The sequence below is a fragment of the Ostrea edulis genome, chromosome 3 (genome assembly GCF_947568905.1).
Source record: "Ostrea edulis chromosome 3, xbOstEdul1.1, whole genome shotgun sequence".
In the NCBI taxonomy this organism is placed as follows: Eukaryota; Metazoa; Mollusca; class Bivalvia; order Ostreida; family Ostreidae; genus Ostrea; species Ostrea edulis.
This window is the reverse complement of record NC_079166.1, coordinates 27,382,068-27,406,027: the sequence shown is the minus strand read 5'-3', so window position 1 is coordinate 27,406,027 and position 23,960 is coordinate 27,382,068. Positions and strand designations below refer to the sequence as shown.

The 23,960-nt window shown below is 37.7% G+C and overlaps 2 protein-coding genes across 6 annotated transcripts in view; both read right to left on the bottom strand.

Moving 5' to 3' along the window:
• Nucleotides 1–1,610: 1,610 nt before the first annotated feature.
• LOC125673486 (uncharacterized) lies at nucleotides 1,611–6,581 on the bottom strand. 3 transcript variants are annotated; one of them, XM_048910070.2, is made up of 2 exons: nucleotides 6,106–6,581; nucleotides 1,611–3,883 (listed from the first exon to the last, which is right to left on the bottom strand). In XM_048910070.2, exons 1-2 carry the CDS (start codon nucleotides 6,112–6,114, stop codon nucleotides 1,631–1,633), a joined length of 2,262 nt encoding a protein of 753 aa, XP_048766027.2. In that variant the 5' UTR covers nucleotides 6,115–6,581; the 3' UTR covers nucleotides 1,611–1,630. The 3 variants fall into 3 exon arrangements, with proteins under 3 accessions (XP_048766027.2, XP_048766028.2, XP_048766026.2); XM_048910071.2 differs by having other exon boundaries at nucleotides 5,804–6,580; XM_048910069.2 differs by lacking the exon at nucleotides 6,106–6,581 and adding an exon at nucleotides 4,898–5,308.
• Nucleotides 6,582–8,124: 1,543 nt separating this feature from the next.
• Nucleotides 8,125–23,960, bottom strand: part of LOC125673485 (alpha-mannosidase 2C1-like) — a 29,567-nt gene continuing 13,731 nt past the window's right edge. For all 3 annotated transcript variants that reach the window (XM_048910068.2, XM_056160344.1, XM_056160343.1), the window contains exons 12-27: nucleotides 23,440–23,556; nucleotides 22,559–22,654; nucleotides 22,057–22,148; nucleotides 21,771–21,951; nucleotides 19,988–20,176; nucleotides 19,339–19,369; nucleotides 17,841–18,053; nucleotides 17,530–17,704; nucleotides 15,370–15,480; nucleotides 14,555–14,711; nucleotides 13,018–13,161; nucleotides 12,815–12,924; nucleotides 12,498–12,577; nucleotides 11,754–11,905; nucleotides 11,008–11,111; nucleotides 8,125–10,853 (exon numbers count right to left, since the gene is read on the bottom strand). In XM_048910068.2, the coding sequence (XP_048766025.2) occupies nucleotides 10,733–10,853; nucleotides 11,008–11,111; nucleotides 11,754–11,905; nucleotides 12,498–12,577; nucleotides 12,815–12,924; nucleotides 13,018–13,161; nucleotides 14,555–14,711; nucleotides 15,370–15,480; nucleotides 17,530–17,704; nucleotides 17,841–18,053; nucleotides 19,339–19,369; nucleotides 19,988–20,176; nucleotides 21,771–21,951; nucleotides 22,057–22,148; nucleotides 22,559–22,654; nucleotides 23,440–23,556 (2,073 nt within the window). In that variant the 3' untranslated portion in view covers nucleotides 8,125–10,732. The remainder of the gene's footprint in view (nucleotides 10,854–11,007; nucleotides 11,112–11,753; nucleotides 11,906–12,497; nucleotides 12,578–12,814; nucleotides 12,925–13,017; nucleotides 13,162–14,554; nucleotides 14,712–15,369; nucleotides 15,481–17,529; nucleotides 17,705–17,840; nucleotides 18,054–19,338; nucleotides 19,370–19,987; nucleotides 20,177–21,770; nucleotides 21,952–22,056; nucleotides 22,149–22,558; nucleotides 22,655–23,439; nucleotides 23,557–23,960) is intronic.

The following is a 23,960-nucleotide window of genomic DNA, read 5'->3' as shown; positions in this document are numbered from 1 at the left end:
CAGGCAAGGCAAATGTCTCAAAAGTCAGGGAAATAATTGAAAGTGATGGCAGATACACGATTCGTGATATTGCCCAAGCTGTTGGCATATTGCTATCGCGGGTGCATTTCATTTTGATTGATTGTTTTGCTGTTTTCCGCCACACTCAACAATTTTTCAATTATCTGATGACACCCAGTTATATTGGTGGAAGAAAGAACACAGATACAATGTACCTGGGAAGAGACCACCGACCTTCCGAAAGTAAACGGTAAATTTACCGGCGCGAGCGAGATTCGAACCCGCGCCGACCAGAGGTGAGAGTTCGTGTGATTTTTAGCGCGATGTTCTAACCACTCGGCCACGGAGGACCTTTTTTTTTCATTTCGAAGCGTATTTTGAAAGTATGAAAGATTTCTGTCAGATGGATACCGCATATATTGACAGATGACCAAAGACGGATACGAGTACAAACCGCTAAGCAATTGCTCAAAATGTTTCCCAAATTGAATCGAAGATAATTTGTAAACATTGTTACTGGTGGTGAAACATGGGTTCGCTATTTCGAATCAGTAAGAAAAAACTGGAAACAAAATATGGCTAACTAAACACGGTAGAAGGCCTGTAGCTGCCAAAAGAACCATAATCACAAAGAAGGTTCTTTATTGTTGATGGTATAGACGTACAAATTCCGGTGCCGAAGGGCAAACGTGTTACAGGTCGGTATCACCGAGGTGTTATACTAAAAAAGACCAAGAGATATTATCATAAACGACGCCCTGTGTCAGGATTTAGGCATGTTCGTATACTTCATGATATGGATGTACCGGTAATGTTCATTTCACTATTTGAGTCGAATGCTTTTGAGATATCGTACAATACACATTACATATTGAACAGCCCTTGTATGTAAGCTCATAACACGTCTCAAAACTTTCCTGATAACTAACTGTAATTGATTAAATAGATTGCGATTTGAGGCTTTGTTGCATCCGTCATTATATGGTATACTGCATTGGTGTATGTCGAGGTGTGAATTTCACCACCAGGAAAAGAAAAAATGGAATACTTGTAATCAAGATGTTACTATACATGTATTTGTCTACCTGTACATTTTGATAAAGTCGAGGTTGGACCACATCTTTGAAATTTCAAAACAATCGTAGCAATTTTCCAAGGCTTGGTGCAAAACGCAATAGTATATTGTTTAACACCCCTTTCGAGAATTTTTCACACATATGGAGACGTCACCATTGCCGGTGAAGGGCTGCAAAATTTAGGCCTATGCTCGACACTTACGGCCTTTCAGCAGGGAGGTATATCTATTGTGTCATGCCCACTGTGACACGGATTCTCGGTTTTTGCGGTCTCATCCGAAGGACCGCCCCATTTAGCTGCCTCTTACGAAAAGCAAGGCCAGAGGTATTATGACCTATTCTAACCCGGATCAGGAGTTATGAAGTTGACCACTGTTCGTTATCCTCACCTTCTCATAAATGACACTTAACTCTGTAATTCTCCATATACCAAATACTTCAAACAGTTAGTGCAGTAATAATTCAAAGTAGCTATCGCGTAATATTGTCACGACGGTTCTAGCGGACATAATACTTTTCAATGATAAAACAAAGAAAAGTTAGAATATTTTTAATTATATCATATGATCTCGAGCAACTATTCCAGAAATTTTCAGCACAAAAAGAAACCACTTGAACAATTTCTGATGCTGTCTACTGCGATGTTGAATTTTTTCGTATACAAGTTTTTGTTGGCAAAATGCTATATTTTCGGCAGCAACAACATTGTGCGGATCCAGCTCTGTAGTTTTGATAAAAACATTCAGAGCTTTCTTATAGTCTGCACAGTTGATATAGCAGTATCCTAGCAACTGAAAGTCGATCCCAACTTGAAAACTGGTACATCGATCTGCAAATTCATCAAGGATATCTGAAAATGACAACTGCATGTTGGTGCGACATTTGATCAAGTAGTAATAAGCTAAGGTTAAGGAGGACACCTGGAGAAGATTTGTGTGAGAGAATTCCCTCTGTAACATCTTGTCTAGGGTGGCACTTTCCATAATATTGTAGCTGTTGCTGTATTTGTGGCACTTCTCTTCATATTGAATGAACTGTTCCAGAAGCAATGCAGCTTCCCGCCAATTTTGAACATGACAGAGGTAATTAGCAAAATCTATGGTGGTTGGAAAATGCACACCTTCGGAGGCAAGGACTTCTCTGAAGAGTTCCTCCGCTCTGGAGAGGTGTTCGCTGGAATTGGAGCGCAGACATTGTGACGCAGTAAAGTATGTGCACGCTAAATTTCCTTTCAGTTTTACCACATCTGGATACAAGTGCTGGATTTGTAGAAGCGACTCGAAATATTCCAGTGTTACCTCCGTATCGCCTAGATTCATGCCTATCAGATTAAACAAATCAATGATATGAACATTCTGCAGGTGCGTGCTCAAGAAATAATCCATGAAGTCTTTGTGATATTGAAAAGGAGATAACTTTTCTCTCAGTCTGATCACAGCTATGTCGCATTGCGTTCTCAAAAAGGGGCCAGTCAAAGATGCTATTGCATTCCTCGTCTTGGTATATATAGGGACATCTTCCAACACCGATTCCACAACAGATCTGAAAATCACTCTAGTTGTCAAACAGCCATTCCCTTCAAAAACCAAAACATGAGTGTCAGTAAAAGTTAACACTGGTGTTATTATGTCTCTTCTCATCAAATCCAGCAACGTAATTGATGTGTTTATGTCGCCTTCTGTAAAAAGATCTAGGAGATCGTTTTCTGGAATGAAATAATTAGGCAGGACACGCTGGTGTAAACAAATTCCAACACAATCCAACAAATAGAGAAGACAGGATCCTGGATTTTCATCCCAAGCACTGACAGGAAGTCTCTCGCAGCAGAAGAGGAATACATTCTTAAGACAGTACGAAGACAGGAATTTCTGTGAGGTCGCCTCTTGTATTTGGTGTCTTAACAATTTGGCGAATATAAAGCACTGTCGTTGCGCATTTGTGACTGCAAATTCGGCCACCATTTGCTCGACTTCGGCAAACGAAATCCGCCATTCAACATCCGGGTTCTCGCTCTGTTTGTGGGGCACCGGGACCAAGTAGCAACCCTTAGAAACGATACTGTTAATAAGGTCCTCACTAAGCCAACCATTGGCTCGTTGTCGAGTCTTCCACTCATCGGCCACACGTGGCCAGTCATCACATCGAAAGCCCTGTATGTGATCAAAGGGGTTGATGATTTTCTGATGGCGTCTATCGTACGTGAACGGCTGTGTGTCTTGGTATTGGAGAGCAGGTCCGTGCAGTTCGTACATTTGTCTCTCAAGCTCTGACTCTGAATCCGTCAGTATCTTATTTAGAAATTCCTTCTGATACTCTGTACCACTCATAAAGTACGCATTGGTGTCTGCGTCATGGACTACCGCAAAATGGTCCATTTTGGGTTTCTTAATGAGTTGAAGTTTGCCGTATCCAGGGTGAACGTTTCTTGTATCGAGAAGCATCATGTACTTATCATCCGTCACTTTCACCTGGTCTTCACAGACCAAGATTTTGTCGTTTGTTAAAATGATATCCACGTCGGATAAAAACTCGATACTCCCTTTAGTAGAGAATACTGCATCTGGAATGTTGTAACCCTCCGCTTTGCTTCCAACCGGGACTACTTTTAGGTTATCCATTTTTATAGATGTCATTCCGTTGAATACTTTTTGAACTTGGTCCCGAATTCTCTCTTTCCCGACAAATCTTCGCGGGATAAGAATCTCCATGATGTACGACAAGTGGAGAGTAGGAAACCCTGACGTTGAATCGACGTCAGAGGGAACATATTCCGGAAGGAAATCCATCGTGACGTCACATCCGGTTATCTGGAATCGAAATGATTTCTTTAATAACTCAGCTTAGATCATACAACCAAATACATTTTACTTGATAAATATGTCATAAAAGAAAATGTATTTGTAAAACATGGATGCCACCGACCAATTGTGGCCCAGTCATAGTCAAAAGTAAGACAAGAACCCTTGTTGATTTGCAGGTCAAAAAGTCAAGGGTCAATCCACTCTAGACGTCCGCTCAATATCATCATAACCCTTTCCTTAACATACATCAAACTTGGTACACTGGTACATCCTAAGGGGTAGATGACGCATGTTGATTTTAACTTTTTAAAGGGTTTATTACATGGTTAAAGGTCAATCCAATCTGGACATAGGAAAATACTGTCCGCTCAAGATCTTGCGAATCCCTTGCTTGACAGACGTCAAACTTGGTACACTGGTACATCATAAGGAGTAGATGACCCCAAATAATTTTGGGTTCACATTGCCAAAGGTCAAGGGTTGAACCGGACATGGTGATATATTATCTCCCATACTTTAGGAATAATTTGCTTGATTGACACCAAACTAGTTACAACCTACCCGGTAAGGAGTAGATAAACCTTATTGATTTTTATGACACATGATAAAAGATAAAGGGTCAATCCACTCTTGACATAAGAATATATTGTTCACTCAAATTGTGTTGGCACAACTATCAATTAAATGATGCATGTGTGTAATCCTTTTCAATTTCGCACCACGGAGGGCATACAATGTTTTAAAAACATTTCTTGTTTTAATTGAAACAGTAAATATGTAAAATTATTTTCATCAATTTTCTATCTGCTCAGCATTCACCCACCTTTGAATACAGGACTAATTTTAAAACGGCGGAAAAGCTTTCATTTTTGTTCACATTGTCTCCAATATACACGTATATTCATATCTTACTCTGGGGATTAAGTTACCCCAAAAGATATAATTTCTCAATGTACATTCGATATTAGCAGAAGTAATGGAGAAAACATTAGAAAATCAATTGTAAAATATTACAATTACCATTTGGTCCCGCCCCTGAGTCTGAATCCCTGTCTCTAGAGCCAATGGATTCCGAAGTCCGAAAGTCATGAAATTACAATTTACTATAATTACAAAAAGTGGGTTTATACCAAATATGAAAAGGAGTTAGTTAAGTGGTTATCAGAGTTCAAAATGTGCAGTCGTTTAACACACGACGACGGGTAGCTGTAGAACTGTGCATACCTCTCTGAGAAAATATTGGACTGTGCTGTGTACTACTTGCACTCCATTGCCACCTGTGACTTAAATTGTAATGGTTGCATCACTGTCTTTCAAGATTGTACTAGAAAATTAATTCCTATTATAAATACATTGAAATTCTTATGATAAAAAAGCCCTGGTTAGACACTTTCTATGTATTTTGGATTATAGTGGGAACTAAGATTTTGAAATTCGGCACGAGTTTTCATATTTATTGTTCAACTACCGTAAGTTAGTATTTTGCTATCGTTGCAATTTTCTTTCAATTATTTCTTATTGTTTAATTGCCTTCAGTTAATAAATTCTGCTGCTGTATTATCAAGGGTAATTCCGATCTCTCCCAATATCTTTCTCGGAGAGCTCGGGTGGATACCGACTGCAATAGGTCACCTCACAGGGGCTAAGCCTATTTTGGGTCCGAAATCTGTGATCCAATATAGAAAGGGGTCTAACCCTGACCAAGATTTAAGAAATAAACTACCCACTCGCTTCAAATGGTAAAAAAAATGTACATGTATATTGCTTTGGGCCCAAAACGGGCTTAGCCCCTATGGGTTACTTAAATTGAGTCTGGTGACGTCACGTTAGCTACGGTTATTGTCTTCCGTTGTGAGACAGTTGGCAATGGAACACGTGTCCGATGAAACGTAAATACACGAGAACGTACTATAGATGGCTACTTACACGTACTAGGTAGTGTGAGAAATTCCAGACTTTGATGAGGACAGTTAGACAAGCGTTTGGTGTCGGAGTCAGTACATGTGTTGGAATTCCGTCTCTCACACACTCGTCAGCTGTCACAAGTGTGGTATGCGGCCTCTTACAACAGCAACTACGCAATTTTAGGAGGAAGTTTAAGGTTAAACACACTCAATATATCACTTAACCATCACGGGCCTATCGTATAGTCGGACTTGATTCACTGCACACTATATCTGTTAACGTAAATATATCTAACAGCTGTTATGCGATAATTGACATCTTACCGCACACATCCGAACATGCTGAAGAAGTCCCCAGGTCGAAATTTCAATATTGATAAAGATGAACTAGATCTACTGTATTCCGTGTTAGCGGTGGATGATAAGTTTTGACCACGATATTGTTCTTATCGCGGCTCCAACTCTTACACACAATAGATTTACCGCAATGTTTTGTACAGGTGATGTGTAATGAGCCGTGGCGTTGTCTTACTAACGAGGTCAGAGCAGGATACAGCTCTAGATGTACAGTATTATTCTACTTTCATTTTCAATAATATATTTCATATACAAAAATAATAATTAAAACAAAAATTCAAAAAGAAAAAATCTTACAAAAACGAATTAAAGAAAATACTTATACACCGCCCACCATTAATAAGTATACACTCCCCAAAATAAGCTACTTGCGCATATAAAAAAATGGGCTAGATCATAGATACAGGTCTTTCGATGCAAAATACATAACTCTGGGTTATAAATAGATGAAATTGGGCTTTTAACTTTTTTATATTCTTATCTTTTTTTAAAATTTAAAATGCTTGATTTTCTGCGATATCTAAATTTTTGAATTCTCTAAAAAGAGATATAATATGCAAACCTCAACTTGAAACCGTTTTAAACTAATTACTAATACATGTTACTACTGTGTATTTGACATGTACTTTTATGAGACCCTTTGATTTCTCACCTTCAATAGATCAATATGATAATTTAACAGACTATGTCAAAATATTGAATGTCCATTATTGTTTCACATATAGTGAAGTTGTACCCTTAACTGATTATTTTACTGAGATAAATTGAAAGTTATACAAAGTGAATTCAGCTCTTTTTCATTATATTGAATATATTTCATGCCAACATGTGTGAAAAGCTTGTGAGTATACTTATTTATGGTGGGTAGTGTATTGCTTGTGCATTTAGGAACATCGTTACATTGATTTGATGACAATTTTATCATTGTTTCCAGATTATATTCATTAGAGAATTGAGCCGATGTTAACAGATATATTTTTTTCTGTTTACGAAATGCAGACAAGGATTTACATGTACAACGCATCTGATGTTGAAGCCTTGCAGAGGGTTGACAGCAGAGCCAGCTAGAACATGTAGAAAGAACCCTGTCAGTTTGATTTCGGCGGAGTCTTTAAAAGAATCAACAATTTCTAAGCTTATATGTACAATATACAGGGGCGGATCCAGGAATTGCGGTTACGGGGGGCGCTACTTTATGAGGCAGGGGGTCTGGGTTTGGTGGGGGCCCAGGGAGTGAAGCCCCCGGATTTTACAGGGTTTGAAATATGTCTCCTATTTAAGTCGTTTGTACTATTTTCTATCATTTCTAATAAGGTGAAATTCGTAAAATGGCGCAATTTCAAGGGTTTTTGGAAAAAATTAAGTTCTCCTAATAAAGTAATCCAAGAAATCAAAATATTTTGTCATTTATTTCTCCGGGAGTGGAAGAAACGATTGCTTCTTTTATTGTTTAGTGCATTTATCTAAACAAGATACCACGATTTACCTTAAATTTGAAAATTTTAGGGGGGGGGGGCACCGGCTGCCCCCCCCCCCCCCCCCTTAAATCCGCAACTGACGTAGTATCAAAAAGTAACTAATCGTGAAAGTAACCCGTATAGGATCCATATGAATGTTTAAAGTTTCAATTTCAACATCAGCACTCGTCAAAGATTTTATTAGACTTTCAGATATACATATCAGAATAGAAATCTTTAATACCTTGTCACTGAAAATTTATAAATAAATAAAATGTAATTCTTACATTGATAAAATATAAAGAATATGTAAAAACAAAAAAAATAAATTGCATAACATTACACTGATACAAAAGTGATTAACCTGCATTACAATGACCAAGTCTGATTTGTTTATATCTGGGTAGGTCTACTAAGGTTATGACCAATCACCACCCCCACCCTAGAAGCCTAACTCGTATGACCGAAGAAAACAACTTGCACTATTCTTACGCATTCCTTGAACAGTTTCAACTTCATGTACTTCAAATCACATAATGTATAGATTTATTGCATAAAAAATGTTCATATATAGAAATACAAAATGCATTAAAAACAGATATTGATGATGGTTGTAAATTTTAGTACTTTAAAGAAATAAACAAATTCAATAAGAAAAACACGTATACATGCAATTGTAGAAGCCTCAATGTTTTCCAACACCCTTACATTATTCTAAAAATAATTTTCAAAGATCTGTACAAATAAGAATTAACAATAATCATGCTGGGCTTATCAGTTTTCTGGGATCATTACAAACTCAGCTATATATATATACCAGTAAACTTGTAGATCTAGGGATGGGCATTAAAGTTCCTGTGTATGCAATATTATCCAAAAAAAAATTGTCATGTCTTTATTGTCATTCCAATATTTTCCCTTGAAATTCTAAGAGATTATAACATACATGTATCTTTCTATCTCTCTATCTATCCATCCACCTCTCTCTATCCATCTATCTATCTAAAGAATCTTTCTTCCTCTTTTTCTTTGACAGTTTTCAAACAAAATTTTACCATTTATAATTGAAATTCTGTCACCGTTCTATTTTTTTTTTATATTCTGATGGGAAAGGAAAAGTTAGATGTTCAAAAGTAGATACTTTCTTGTTCAAAAGTAGATACTTTCTTATTTCTAAGATAATTTTGGCATTCTAAATACAGTAAAACATGGGTACAGCATACATGTTTATAATGAATTCATGCTTACAGTGGTGATTTTCATTTTCTAGTTTTAAAACATTATTAATACAAGGAAGTATGTTAATACTGAATCAAAACTGTTCACCAAAGCACTTCACTATAAGTGTGTTTTACTGTAAATGTTTGTCCCCCAGCTCTTCACTATAAGTGTGTTTTACTGTAAATGTTTGTCCCCCCCAGCACTTCACTATACGTGTGTTTTACTGTAAATGTTTGTCCCCCCCCCAGCACTTCACTATAAGCATGTTTTACTGTAATTGTTTGTCCCCAGCACTTCACTATAAGTGTGTTTTACTGTAATTGTTTGTCCCCAGCACTTCACTATAAGTGTGTTTTACTGTAATTGTTTGTCCTCTGCACTTCACTATAAGTGTGTTTTACTGTAATTGTTTGTCCCCAGCACTTCACTATAAGTGTGTTTTACTGTAATTGTTTGTCCCCAGCACTTCACTATAAGTGTGTTTTACTGTAATTGTTTGTCCTCTGCACTTCACTATAAGTGTATTTTACTGTAATTGTTTGTCCCCAGCACTTCACTATAAGTGTGTTTTACTGTAATTGTTTGTCCCCAGCACTTCACTATAAGTGTGTTTTACTGTAATTGTTTGTCCCCAGCACTTCACTATAAGTGTGTTTTACTGTAATTGTTTGTCCTCTGCACTTCACTGTAAGTGTGTTTTACTGTAATTGTTTGTCCTCTGCACTTCACTATAAGTGTATTTTACTGTAATTGTTTGTCCCCAGCACTTCACTATAAGTGTGTTTTACTGTAATTGTTTGTCCCCAGCACTTCACTATAAGTGTGTTTTACTGTAATTGTTTGTCCCCAGCACTTCACTATAAGCGTGTTTTACTGTAATGCAATATTATATTGCAATACACTGGTAATCCCAGCCCTACATAAATCAAAGTTTACACTTCATTTCAGATCAAAAAAGTGATTGGACAAAATCATAAGATTTTATTAAACCTATTTTTTAAGTCCTTCAGGGCATAAAAAACATGAAGTAATCATAAACAAAATAAAAAAAGACAGGAAAAAGTCAAAATACATGTCATCATCAATACGACATGAAAAAGAAAAAAAAAAAGAAACTTCATATAGAAGTTTGTAAGTATCAGTTGGGGATTATAGGTAGCAATGAAATATAAAAATTATATTGCATTCTGTGTGTATAATCACATATTTATTCATATCATGTAACCATTATACAATTTAACTTCAGTATCTCGAATATCAATATCTCAAATGCATGTATCATGGATATGTTGAAGTGAGTTGAAAGTCCAAACTACATTTTCTTTAAGTAATTTAACCTCATCTTCAATGCTTGAATATCGTAAAGTTTTTTCTTGGTCCCATCGAGTGCGAGATAATGAGGTATGACTGTATATAGCTGCCATTTATCCATAATTAAACACACACCTAGTAGATATTTTTTCCCTTATCCAAAATCTGAAAACAGCAACACTGTATTCAGGCCGAAATGTGAAGATTATAATCAGAAAAAGTTAGTGGTAAGGCTCTTGGCTCAGGAGAGATGGGTTCACTGTTTAATTCCCTTCACATAAAAAATTCACTTTTTTGAACATTTCAAAAATATATGCATTTCATTTCGAAATTGATGACATGAAAACAAAATTCTGGAGCTGAAAAATAAATCAACTTATCTCTTGGTACTGATAAAGATTTGAATTTAAATGTAAATGTATCTCATTCACTGACCACCAGGGTGTGTTAAAAACTTAATCACCTGTAATCACACGTGTCTGTAATCTTATATACTGATCACATAAGTGTGCTGATTGTTTAATCACAAAATCATACACACATTTCACATAGAACCTGTTAGCACCACAGGATCTTTACTAAAAAAAAACAAGAAATGTTCTCCATTAGAATTTTAACCGAAGGCTGATGATCTGGAAGGGACTGAAACGTAAACTAATATTGCTGCCTTTCACCTCAAGGTCAGAGGTCATTCCATCCTCCAGAATTTCCTCCAAACCATTGCACCTAAAAATAAATTGCAATAAAATGTGTAAAACACAAAAGAGAGACCAAAATTTATTTGCATGTGTAAATGATTTTTTTCATAGTATATGTATAGAATTCATTGTTAATTAATTTGTACCTCTGAACTTTTTATTGATTGATAATTAATTTGTACCTTTGAACTTTTTTGAAGGGAAGTTTGAGAGTCAGTGTTGCCATGGTGTGACCTCCAAAACATTCATATAGTCGCAGTACGAGGTCATTATCGCTGTCCTCACTCTACAACAGCAAACACGATAAAAAGTTATCGTATACTCAAACAGAATCCATGGCAAGAAACTCTGAACAAAAACTTTAAATGCTATGATACAAATTTTGTATTTCATTATCAAATAGATTTATTTGAATTCAATAATAACTGTAGATTTTGTGTACCAAGCGAGAATTTAACTTGGCAAAGTCGTTGTTCAAAGTCAGTTCTTGAGAGCGCAGAATTACGAGTTATATATACGATAAATCACGTCAAATATCACCAAAACATACACCATCACATCAAATGTACGGAATGTATTGTCTCGGCTATGATCAATATTACATTTTGCTATACATTTATAGGCCAACTCATTCTCAATATAGTGCACTGCATGGTATCATAAGGCTAGGATGAAATTCAAATATCCATAGCCTCATTTTAACAAGATGTTACTTTGTGTAATCGAAAAAACAGTCATTTAATTGATAGTATTATGGGAGTTGTTTCTCTGCATAAAAATATATTGGATGTACATGTAGCTTGAATTTTCTCTGTCTTAATCTGTAGAGTTTGCTAAGTGAAAAACCTTACATAAAATTTAAGGTTTTGCAAGTAACACCATTCCTCAATTAAAAAGACGAGGTATTCCCCGTTAAACCTGCACTTACCTTTTTGATAGTTTCTAATATAACCTGTGGATTGTCCACAGAAAAGAAACTCATGGCCTCTGGGGAACCTTTGGGAGGGTTAACAGAGTGGACATCCAGGGGATTGTTCAGTTCATAAGCTGCCTGGATCACACCAGCAGACTGAAAGGTACCTGTACATAGCAAAGGAAAACGGAATTAAACTAGAACCATCCTAACAGGACTAATACCCCCGCAGGGCACAATGGTTGGTGGGAAATAGTGAACTTGCGCTCAATAAAGAAATGGTTTTCAAGATAGACTCAGGACAATACAACAAAACACCCAGTTACAATGGAAAAAATATCCATAACTTCCTTGAATATTAAAAATTCTCAATCAAAATAGCAGGTGCACAACTTCATTATTTATATAAGATATACATAGAATTTTAATCAAATCTGTTCACTGGTGTTAAAGTACTTTGGACGTCTAGAGAAGGACAGCTGGATGGCTGAAAATATCGACAAGATGATTCCAGTCTACTCACCCGCCCTGAACTTCATTTACAGGGGTATATGAAAAAATTTCTTTGTTCATCTTTAACACAAAGTGAGATTTTCACATTTTTACATCAACAACTGCTACACAAACAGGATCTGAACAGGCTGATTAACCGTATCGTTGAATTTTAAACACTCATTAAGTCCTGGTTTCTTGAAGAATATGACTTGTTCAGGAAGATATCCCCCGGGACTATTCGACAATAGTGACAGAGTGACTCACCTTGGAATGGCATGACTGCATAAGTAAACGTGTGTGTTCCCATGTCAGCGTTCACGTCTGGAGCTTTAGGGGACCTCAACCTGAAATAAACTCAGATTCATCAGTTCTGTTTAAGAAAAAACACATATTGTAAGGATCTTGTGTCTAGTAGGCAATTTTATCTTTTCGTGGTTAACTTCATACATGTAGCACAGATTCCAGTATACGTAAGCCAAACACTATTTCATTACAATACAACCACTTGACTATTACAATACAACCCCTGGACTATTACAATACCACCCCTGGACTCTTACAACAAAATAAGGAAATCTTACAAGGACAGTCGCATCACACCATCTCTGGTTGAATAGCCATATTTGCTGTCATTCAATATAGCCACTCCATAGTTGTGCTCGGAGAGGGCTGCCCATTTATGTCCGAACACCTAAAGAATATGACATAGTCAGAATAATAAACATGACATCACAAACGTAATCCCTAAACTGCTGGTACTGCATGGACTAACCTAACAGCTCACCTCAAACTGTGCCCAGTCCCAGGATGTGTTGTTGTGATTGGTTCTCTGGTAATGACCAAACTGAATATCATAGGTGGCGCTCATTGAGTGCACAGAGGTTGGGAACTCCACTTTAAGGAATTTCCTGTTTTCATGCCACTCCACCTACAGGCAGACAATAAATAGCTGTCATCCAAATGTTGGCGATTGTGAACTTAGAATCTGCATGAGGTCTTCCCAGTCTAGTGCACTGTACATATTATGTATAATAAAGTGCACCGCCACGGCACATGATACACCCGAAGATGCATTAGTTGACCAATTTTGGTGATTCTAGGTCTAATAGTTTTCAACTTATGAGCCGGACAAGTTTTTGCCATATATGGCCATATCTTCTTAATGAAAAGTCACAGTGACCTGGTTTTAATGTGCGACACACCTTCTACCCAAGATGTATCTACAGACAAAGTTTGATGATTCTAGGCCTTGTAGTATTTAAGTTACGGGTCGGACACGAAAAAGCTAACAGACGGACGGACAGACGGATATCTTCTTAATGAAAAGTCACAGTGACCTGGTTTTAATGTGCGACACACCTTCTACCCAAGATGTATCTACAGACAAAGTTTGATGATTCTAGGCCTTGTAGTATTTAAGTTACAGGTCGGACACGAAAAAGCTAACAGACGGACCGACAGACGGATATCTTCTTAATGAAAAGTCACAGTGACCTGGTTTTAATGTGCGACACACCTTCTACCCAAGATGTATCTACAGACAAAGTTTGATGATTCTAGGCCTTGTAGTATTTAAGTTACGGGTCGGACACGAAAAAGCTAACAGACGGACGGACAGACGGATATCTTCTTAATGAAAAGTCACAGTGACCTGGTTTTAATGTGCGACACACCTTCTACCCAAGATGTATCTACAGACAAAGTTTGATGATTCTAGGCCTTGTAGTATTTAAGTTACGGGTCGGACACGAAAAAGCTAACAGACGGACGGACGGACATGAACGCCATACCATAATACGTCCCGTCTTAAGACGGGCGTATAAAAAGTCTACTACACAGCCAATGAAAAATATCATCCCATCGAAAAGAAGCAAATCTCATCCCATGATGAAGCTCTAAAAATAGTGAATCTACTGCATAAGTGGAATTTTCAGTGAGACACAAATTTAGCGATTTTTCATAATAATGGGTATATATATTTAGTGAGAGCTAATTTTAGCCACTTTATAATTCCAAGAAGATAACAATTACCCATGATATGAAATAAATTGTTAGCGATAATCAATTTTAGCGATCTCACCACTCTCACTGGTAATGCCAAAATTAAATACTTACTAAAAATTCTTCTTATACAGTATAAAGCTTCACCATCGGATGCCCTTGGTTGATTAACCTGTTTCATATGTGACAGAGAGAGGAAGAAAGCATAATCGATCGTGGTATACGGCACTGTACATATTTTTGATACAGTTCAGAACCTGTACGTGCAACTTTTCCGGTATTCATCACACAATCTAGGGACTGCTTTTAAAACTACTCACCTTCGTTTGACATCTGATGTAAGGACTGCCCGCGTCCAGACTGATGACCTGTTCCACATAGCTCTGGTCACTGACTTTCAGCTGGACGACCAATGACACTCTCAGAGGACCTCTGTCCAGAACCTTCGCTGGACTGACAGCAATTGCAAGCGGTTTCCTAAAAATCAGACAGAATACAGCAGCCTACGAAAATAAACATATACTAATACGAGCTTGTGTACAAATAGGGCAGTTTGTGTGTACAAATAGGGCAGTTTGTGTGTACAAATAGGGCACTTTGTGTGTTCAAATAGGGCACTTTGTGTGTACAACTAGGGCAGTTTGTGTGTACAACTAGGGCAGTTTGTGTGTACAAATAGGGCAGTTTGTGAGTACAACTAGGGCAGTTTGTGTGTACAAATAGGCACTTTGAGTGCACAAATAGGGCATTTTGTGTGTACAAATAGGCACTTTGAGTGTACAAATAGGCGCTTTGTGTGTACAAATAGGGCAGTTTGTGTGTACAAATAGGCACTTTGAGTGTACAAATAGGCACTTTGTGTGTACAAATAGGGCAGTTTGTGTGTACAAATAGGCACTTTGAGTGTACATATAGGCACTTTGTGTGTACAATTAGACACTGGATTTTATCTCAGTCCACTCATCTTCAGCTGGGGATTAACCTGCGATAGACTGATGTCCTACCCAGGGGAAGACACCAAGAAAACCTGAGAAATAGCTCTGGCTTTATCTGATTTCATGGCTAGGGGAAGAACTGTTGATAATAATCTGTTAATCCTAAGCTAGGGGGAGAACTGAACTTTTTCGATGGTTACCTGGTCTCCTGGTGATAATCCATCACATCCCAGGCATCCCAATACAGAGGGATGTCATCATACAGCACAAACTGGTTACCATAGCAACCAGGTTCAGAACTCATCGCATTCCTGAAATAGTAAATTTTCCCTTTTCAGAGCAACCAAATACTAACCATACATTACACAACAAAAATAATAATTAAACTACCCAAATTATCTTCAAAATGTCCGTTATACACACAAATATAAAACAAGAGGCCCAGGGGCCTTATAGGTCACCTGAGTATCATGTAACAACCTTCCAATGTTTGAATTAGGTTTGTGTTTAAATATAAGAATTTTACTTTTGGATGGAAGAAACATTGAATAACTATGTGGTCAGCCCCGCCTTTGCACCAGAACCCCTGACCCAGGGGCAATAAATTTCAGTTTTGAAAGAAGCATCCTTGATCATCATTATCATATTATTAGTTTGTCTACTTAATACCCAGCAGCAGAGGAGAAGATTTTCAAAGAAATAAAATGTATTTTCACTATATGATCAATAGGACCCCACCCTAATACCAGAACCCCTGACCCAGGGGCCATGAATTTCACAATTTTGAAAGAGGCATCCTTGCTCATCATAACCATGCTATTGGTTTGTCTACTTAATACCCAAGGACAGAGAAGAAGATTTTCAAAGAAATAATGCATTTTCACTATATGACTTATAGAGCCCCACCCTAGCACCAGAACCCCTGATCCAGGGGCCATGAATTTCACAATTTTTAACAAGAGGTACTGTGAGCAATGCTCACTAAGAATACCCCCTGCTTACCCCAATCTCCCAAAGGGTGTTGGTAATAGGTATAAACTACCTCTTTTCTGAGTGTTGCTACTTCGATGTCCAGTGCGCATGACCTTTGACGTTTTGACCCCAAAATCCATAGGGAACATCTTCATCCCATGGGTAGTCCATATGTATGATATGGTGACTGTAAGTGGAAAGGATAATGCTTTAGAGCCCGGAAACCATATTGCTACTTCAATGTCCAGTGCGCTTGACCTTTGACCTTTTGACCCCAAAATCCATAGGGAACATCTTCATCGCATGGGTAGTCCATATGTTTGATATGGTGACTGTAGGTGGAAAGGATAACGCTTTAGAGCCCGGAAACCATATTGTTACTTCAATGTCCAGTGCGCTTGACCTTTGACCTTTTGACCCCAAAATCCATAGGGAACATCTTCATCCCATGGGTAGTCCATATGTATGATATGGTGACTGTAGGTGGAAAGGATAACACTTTAGAGCCCGGAAACCATATTGCTACTTCGATGTCCAGTGTGCTTGACTTTTGACCTTTTGACCCCAAAATCGATAGGGAACATCTTCATCCCATGGGTAGTCCATATATATGATATGGTGACGGTAGGTGGAAAGGATAATGCTTTAGAGCCCGGAAACCATTGCGTCTACAGACGGACGGACGGACGGACAGACAGACGGACAACCCGATTCCAGTATATCCCCCCACAACTTGTTGCGGAGGGTATAAAGAGGCATCCTTGCTCATCATTACCATGCTATTAAGTTTGTCTACTTAATACCCAGAGACAGAGAAGATTTTCAAAGAATTTCTACATTTTCACTATATGACCAATAGAGCCCCACCCTAACACAAGAACCCCTGCCCCAGGGGCCATGAATTTCACAATTTTGGTAGAGGGCTCAACGTTCATTATAATTATGCCCACAGTTTGGCTTCTTGATGTCCAGGAGTAAAGAAGAAGATTTTTTAAAATTACACTCATTTTGATGGTTTTTGCCCCACCCCTCAGGCCCCAGGGGGGCAGGGACCACGAATTTCACAATTTTTGTTCCCCTCCACCCACAGATGCTATATGCCAAAATTGGTTGAAATTGGTTCAGGGGTTTCAGAGAAGAAGCTGAAAATGTTCAAATGTTAACGCACGACGAACGACGACGGACAAAAACAGATAGCAATAGGTCACCTGAATGAATTCAGGTGACCTAACAAAACCCTCAAATAAATAAAGCTGAGGTCATGACCTTGACTCGTCCATTTAGTCAGACCTACAACAACAGAACAGGTACACAAGGTGCTTGCTACCCTGCAAAATAATTGGCATTAACTTAAAATAAATGTTGTTAGGAGACCTAATCTGCTGTACCTCTCTCCTCCCTTCAATGTTAAGGCAGTTATCCTTCCTAGATGGTCAATTTCGGCGGTGACAAACTCATTCCGCAGGACATAAGGGCCGTCCGATTTCGTTTCGATGGAGCAAGGGTTGTCACACTTGAGTGGTTTCATTATTGCGTATCCATAACTTGGCACTGTTACCATGGCTACATAAAGAAAGAAAAAAATTGCATAAAAAAAAATTGATGACATTAAATCTAAATCATCGAACTGGACATCCTGAAGTGAACAAAATGGAATAACACGATTCCTGGGAACCTCTAACTTTGTATCTAGCTGTACCTAGTATGTTTCCCTTGCTGTCTTGTTGGACCACCTCCTCCGATTTCCTCTGTTTCTTGGCTGGATTACCACTTGGGGTATCTATAGTAACAACTTCCTGTCTCTGCCACCCCATGCAGTTCATTACCATGGTGACAGGGTCAGATTTAGCTGATCCTCCTAGGATACTGGTCAGTGCATCAGAATAAAGCTGTTGGCAACTGGTAACAATGTCTGTAACACAGTAAAATTATCTACACGTAAATAAAGACGGGTTCTGTCAAAATGTAGTGGAGTAGATGGTTTCAGAATAGCTAGAATTAACACGTCAATTCTTCCTAGATCTTTTTCTTGTGTACAAATCTTCTGTCCAAACTAGTACTGTCATTAGACTAATACCCCCCGCAGGGCACATTGGATGGTGGAAAATAGTGAATTTGTGCCCATTGAAGAATAGATGGTTTTTAAGATATAAACTGTACAATGACAACATAACACCTCCCACCTCCAACCCCAAAATGAAAAAAAAAAAAAGCAAATACAAAACTTCATTATTCACATACAATATACACAAAGACTTAATCAAGTCTATTCAGTGGTGTTAAAGATATAATCTGGACAAATTATGTTTACAGACAGATGGATGGACAAGGTGATTCCAGTATACCTCTTATGTTTGCGAGTATAATAAATAAAGACTGGCTCTATCCACATATAGTAGAGGATCTCAAAAAATCCAAGCCAGATTGTGTGTAGTTCTGGAGTAAAGAAGATTTGTACAGATTTAATACATATCCAGTACATGAATTATTCAGCCTTGCCCTGAGACCAGCTCATATGACCCTCAGCCTCTGAGCACATGACCCCCCAGTCTCTGAACACATGACCCTCAGCCTCTGAGCACATGACCACACCCCCCCCCCCCAGTTTCTGAACACATGACCCTCAGTCTCTGAGCACATGAACACCCCCCACCCCCACCCCCACCCCCCACCCCAGTCTCTGAGCACATGACCCCCTCAGTCTCTGAACACAAGGCCCTCAGTCTCTGAACACATGACCCCCTCAGTCTCTGAACACATGACCCTCAGTCTCTGAATACATGACCCTCAGTCTCTGAACACATGACCCTCAGTCTCTAAACACATGACCTCAGACTCTGAACACATGAACCTCCATCTCTGAATACATGACCCTCAGCCTCTGAACACATGACCCTCAGTCTCTGAACACATGACCCTCAGTCTCTGAACACATGACCCTCAGTCTCTAAACACATGACCTCAGACTCTGAACACATGAACCTCCATCTCTGAATACATGACCCTCAGCCTCTGAACACATGACCTAGTCCCCAGGACATGAACGCATAACCCAGGGTATTGCAGTAGGTCACCTGAGTAACTCAGGTGACTTCAAAAAGACAAAAGGTGTGTTATCAATATTATGTTACTAATAATTTATCAAGTATAACCGCTGGCAAGACATCCATGATTCTATCATGATGATTAATTTTTACCTTTGTAGTGCTGGTGGGCATCTTCATAAACCTGGAAAAAAATTATGTCAACACCATCATCAAATACAATTCATCTAATCTAAAAAAAAATTGCCAATATGATATGTTTTAATGAACAATGACCAGAAGTTTCTTTCAAAATATGGAGCACAAAATCAAACTGAAAGTAGATTTCAATTTATAAAATTACTTTGATCTGATATCAGTTATAAGTGTTAATGTGATATCCATTATAGCTATAAATCTGTTAATGTGATCTCTGTTATAGCTATAACTCTGTTAATGTGATCTCTGTTATAGCTATAACTCTGTTAATGTGATCTCTGTTATAGCTATAACTCTGTTAATGTGATCTCTGTTATAGCTATAACTCTGTTAATGTGATCTCTGTTATAGCTATAACTCTGTTAATGTGATCTCTGTTATAGCTATAACTCTGTTAATGTGATCTCTGTTATAGCTATAAATCTGTTAATGTGATCTCTGTTATAGCTATAAATCTGTTAATGTGATCTCTGTTATAGCTATAAATCTGTTAATGTGATCTCTGTTATAGCTATAAATCTGTTAATGTGATCTCTGTTATAGCTATAACTCTGTTAATGTGATATCTGTTATAGCTATGAATATGTTAATGTGATAAGATTACCATTTCTATGGAGGTGCCTGGTAGTACATCATGGAACTGATTAAGGAGCAGAAGTTTCCACAGCCTCAGGAGCTCTTCTGTCGGGAATTTGTAGGAACCTTTGTTTTGGACGGACAAAATGTTAGCAACAGACGATAGAAAATCTACGTCATGGAGACGAAACTCACAGAAGCGATTCATTTTCTTCACCTACAAAATAATGAATTTTGAATGAGCAAGTCCTTCTGTGAAAAGGAGACTGAGAATAATAAATACAAATCAAATGTACGAAAACAAGTAGTCTACAGGCGTTTTTGATAAAAATTAAGGAGGAATAGACTTAAAATCTTTTCATTGTGAATACAGTCAAACCTGTATTAAGAGACTGTCCAACGGAGAATGGAAAAAATGTCACATGACAGCTGGTCTCTTAATACAGGTTGCCTATTTTCCGCAGTTAATTGATAAAATTTCGCAAATAATTTGTACAATGGAGAAAATGACTACATGTATTTGGAATTTATCATTAAGGATATCAAGTAAGGTTTTAATAGATGTAAAATAAAATTAATAATACACTGTAGTTAAAACTCTAGAATACAATGTGTGGTATCATGATTTAATATTCATCAAAAATTACATTTAATCTGTTTAAGAATGATAAACATGCATTTCATATTACACATTTACATGAGATTTAAATCTCCTTTATGAACTGCATGTCAATTTTCTAAAATTTATAAACACTTTGTTGTAAAGAGTATTTATGTATAGCCTACTTGTACAGCGTAACTAAAAAATGCAATGCTTGTGGTAAGAACGCAAATGATGAAGTGTTGTGTCTCCTTTTGTACAATATATGTTGGAAATATGTTAATTCAATTTGAAAAACAATATCCATTGTACATGCACAGCAAATCTTTTAAGCTTAGACCTAATGCAGGCAACTTTCTTGAACTCGGACGTGTCAAATACTCGGGACATGTTGGAGTGAGCTGGTAGTTCCGGTCATAGTATTTTGGAAACCGAGAATATCTCATGCAGGAAAACTACGAGTACTCCGTTTAAAATTTCAGTCCTAAGCACAATATTTACCTGATTTATATCGCAATCGGGCAAATTTTTCACATAATGGAATAACAAGTGGTAGATTTTCATTTCTGATCTAGCGTACCTGGCACTTCTTAAAGTTTGTCGAAATTCACAACTTCAAATACACCGGCCTTGATTCCCTGACCCTTGATTTTGTTAAATAAACAACAACTTGGCTTTTATTAATTAACAATTAAACACACGACCCTGCATGTTGACAGATTGGGTATAATAATCAATTCAGAGGGCCTACTAAACAAGATCACCGCCAAACTATGCATGTGTTATAAAACGAAAGTGTTAGGGGTGATAATTCCCATAATAGTCATGCGTTTGAAAACGAAGTGTTTGGGGCGATAATTCCAAGAATAGTCGGCTCAACCAAAATCGAAAGTAGCAATCACGCTGTAATCAAAAAATGTACAGTCGTTAAATAGAGGTAAAATTTCGTGAAAATACACAAAAAGGTTGTGAAAATCATGGTCGTTGGTCGTGTCAGACAGGTGGTCGTTTAATACAGGTACAATATATAGAGTAAGGTCTTGGGAGGGGGGGGGGGGACGACTTTTTATGGTCACATACGACAGTGAGTTGCTTAATACAGTGGGTCGCTATGGCAGTTTTGACTGTATTCAACAAACAAAAGTAAATTTTTCAGACACAGGTTTACAACATTAAGACACAAAACGAGAAGTGCTAGAAGTAGACTGACTTTGGCGTGCGTTGTGTAGGTGCCGTTGTGCAGCTCTAGATAAAGTTCTCCTCTCCAGCGACATAAACTCCCAGTATCCTCTCTCTCAATGTCGGAGAAGAAATCCTGCGGTGTTTTCTGTTGTACTTTAGGCAGACCATCTACATCCTTTAGTCTCTTCATCCTATGCAGCATCTCCTCTCTGGAAAAAAAGCCTCTGTCCGAGTACGACCTGACAAGCTTGATAGAAGACTTACAACATTCCTTCATATTTCTGTCCTTGACTTTGAATGTATTAGTAACTTACGACGGGCCATTTCCACCATCCCCGTAACCAAACAAGTAAACACTTCTGCCAGAACGCCCCTTGTCTTTGAAATTCTTTATTGTACGTAGCACCTGTAGAGTATTATTAAACATCTTGTCATATCTATAACTCTCCGATGACTCTTTTATAATTTTGGATTATTAAAGTAATGACATTTGTGAACCTTTCTAATTAATCAGTAAACTATACTCTACTCACCTCCTCCACTTTTCCTGTAAACTATACTCTACTCACCTCCTCCACTTTTCCTGTAAACTATACTCTACTCACCTCCTCCACTTTTCCTGTAAACTATACTCTACTCACCTCCTCCACTTTTCCTGTAAACTATACTCTACTCACCTCCTCTACTGTTCCTGTAAACTATACTCACCTCCTCCACTTTTCCTGTAAACTATACTCTACTCACCTCCTCCACTTTTCCTGTAAACTATTCTCTACTCACCTCCTCCACTTTTCCTGTAAACTATACTCTACTCACCTCCTCCACTTTTCCTGTCATGTGATAACTATCCCCAGGAGGAAAATGTGACAGAACACTGGAGCCGTCGATGCCCTCCCACCAAAACGTGTGGTGCTGAAAGTCAACCATAGGCAATAGTATAATTAAAGGCATTTATTTCACACTGTTTCTAATCAAGAAATATATGAAAATTATTTCCTAACAAAGATTCGTTGATGAAGAGCCCAGGGGAGTTTTGTTTATTCCTCAAGAATTATGACATTACTGTTAATATTTCTGTTATGTTTATCTCCAGAGCAGCAATAATGATCGTGTCTAGGACAATTCACTGAAGATTTTACACTGATAGATTCCTTTGATATTTACGATAACCATGGCAGAATGTTTTGTATGATCTATATGTTGTGTATGTAAGAAATAGACACACTTTTCACATATTGTGCTTCATCCATCATAAATGCAGAAACAAGAGTTCCCCCCCTTTATTCAATCCATCATGAAGTGACGTGATTCATACATATATCATTGAATCATTTTTCTCCTTGTTTTTGGTACCAATGAATTTGATATCTGTCATACTGACTTACAGGGAATTTATTGACCAGGCCTTTGGTACTTATGACTTTGATATTGACTTACAGGGAATTTATTGACCAGGCTTTTGTTACTGATGATTTTGATATTGACTTACAGGGAATTTATTGACCAGGCTTTTGTTACTGATGATTTTGATATTGACTTACAGGGAATTTATTGACCAGGCTTTTGTTACTGATGATTTTGATATTGACTTACAGGGAATTTATTGACCAGGCTTTTGTTAATGATGATTTTGATATTGACTTACAGGGAATTTATTGACCAGGCTTTTGTTACTGATGATTTTGATATTGACTTACAGGGAATTTATTGACCAGGCTCCAGCTCAGTTTCTGGGTCAGGAATCTGGATATCCCAGAGATCCGCATGATCTGGGGCAACTGGGGAGAGTATCCAAATGTATCCGGTAACCAAAACTGGAAAACAAAAATGTACCCAATATCCATCTGATCTGGTACATGATAGCACAAACTGTCATACAACATACAATAATTAAAAGGATAAATGTTTTCCTGTAATCATACTCAATACATAGTTAAATGTTTTTGGCATGGTTCTACATGTAAGTTCACAAACTACAATCTAATATCACTGCTAATGCAATAATGAGAGCCTATAGCAGTGGCAGATCTAGCACGAGGTGGGGAGGAAGTTATCAAGGTTATAATACCCTTAAAATAGAAACAATTAAGAAAAAATAAAACATTTTGTGACATTTTGAGGGCTGCAGTCTTTTTTGAGAGGAAAAAACACCATCTATGTACCACCAAAAGTTGTGATCCCTTTTCAAAATTTTCTTGATCCCTATCCCTAATGGCAC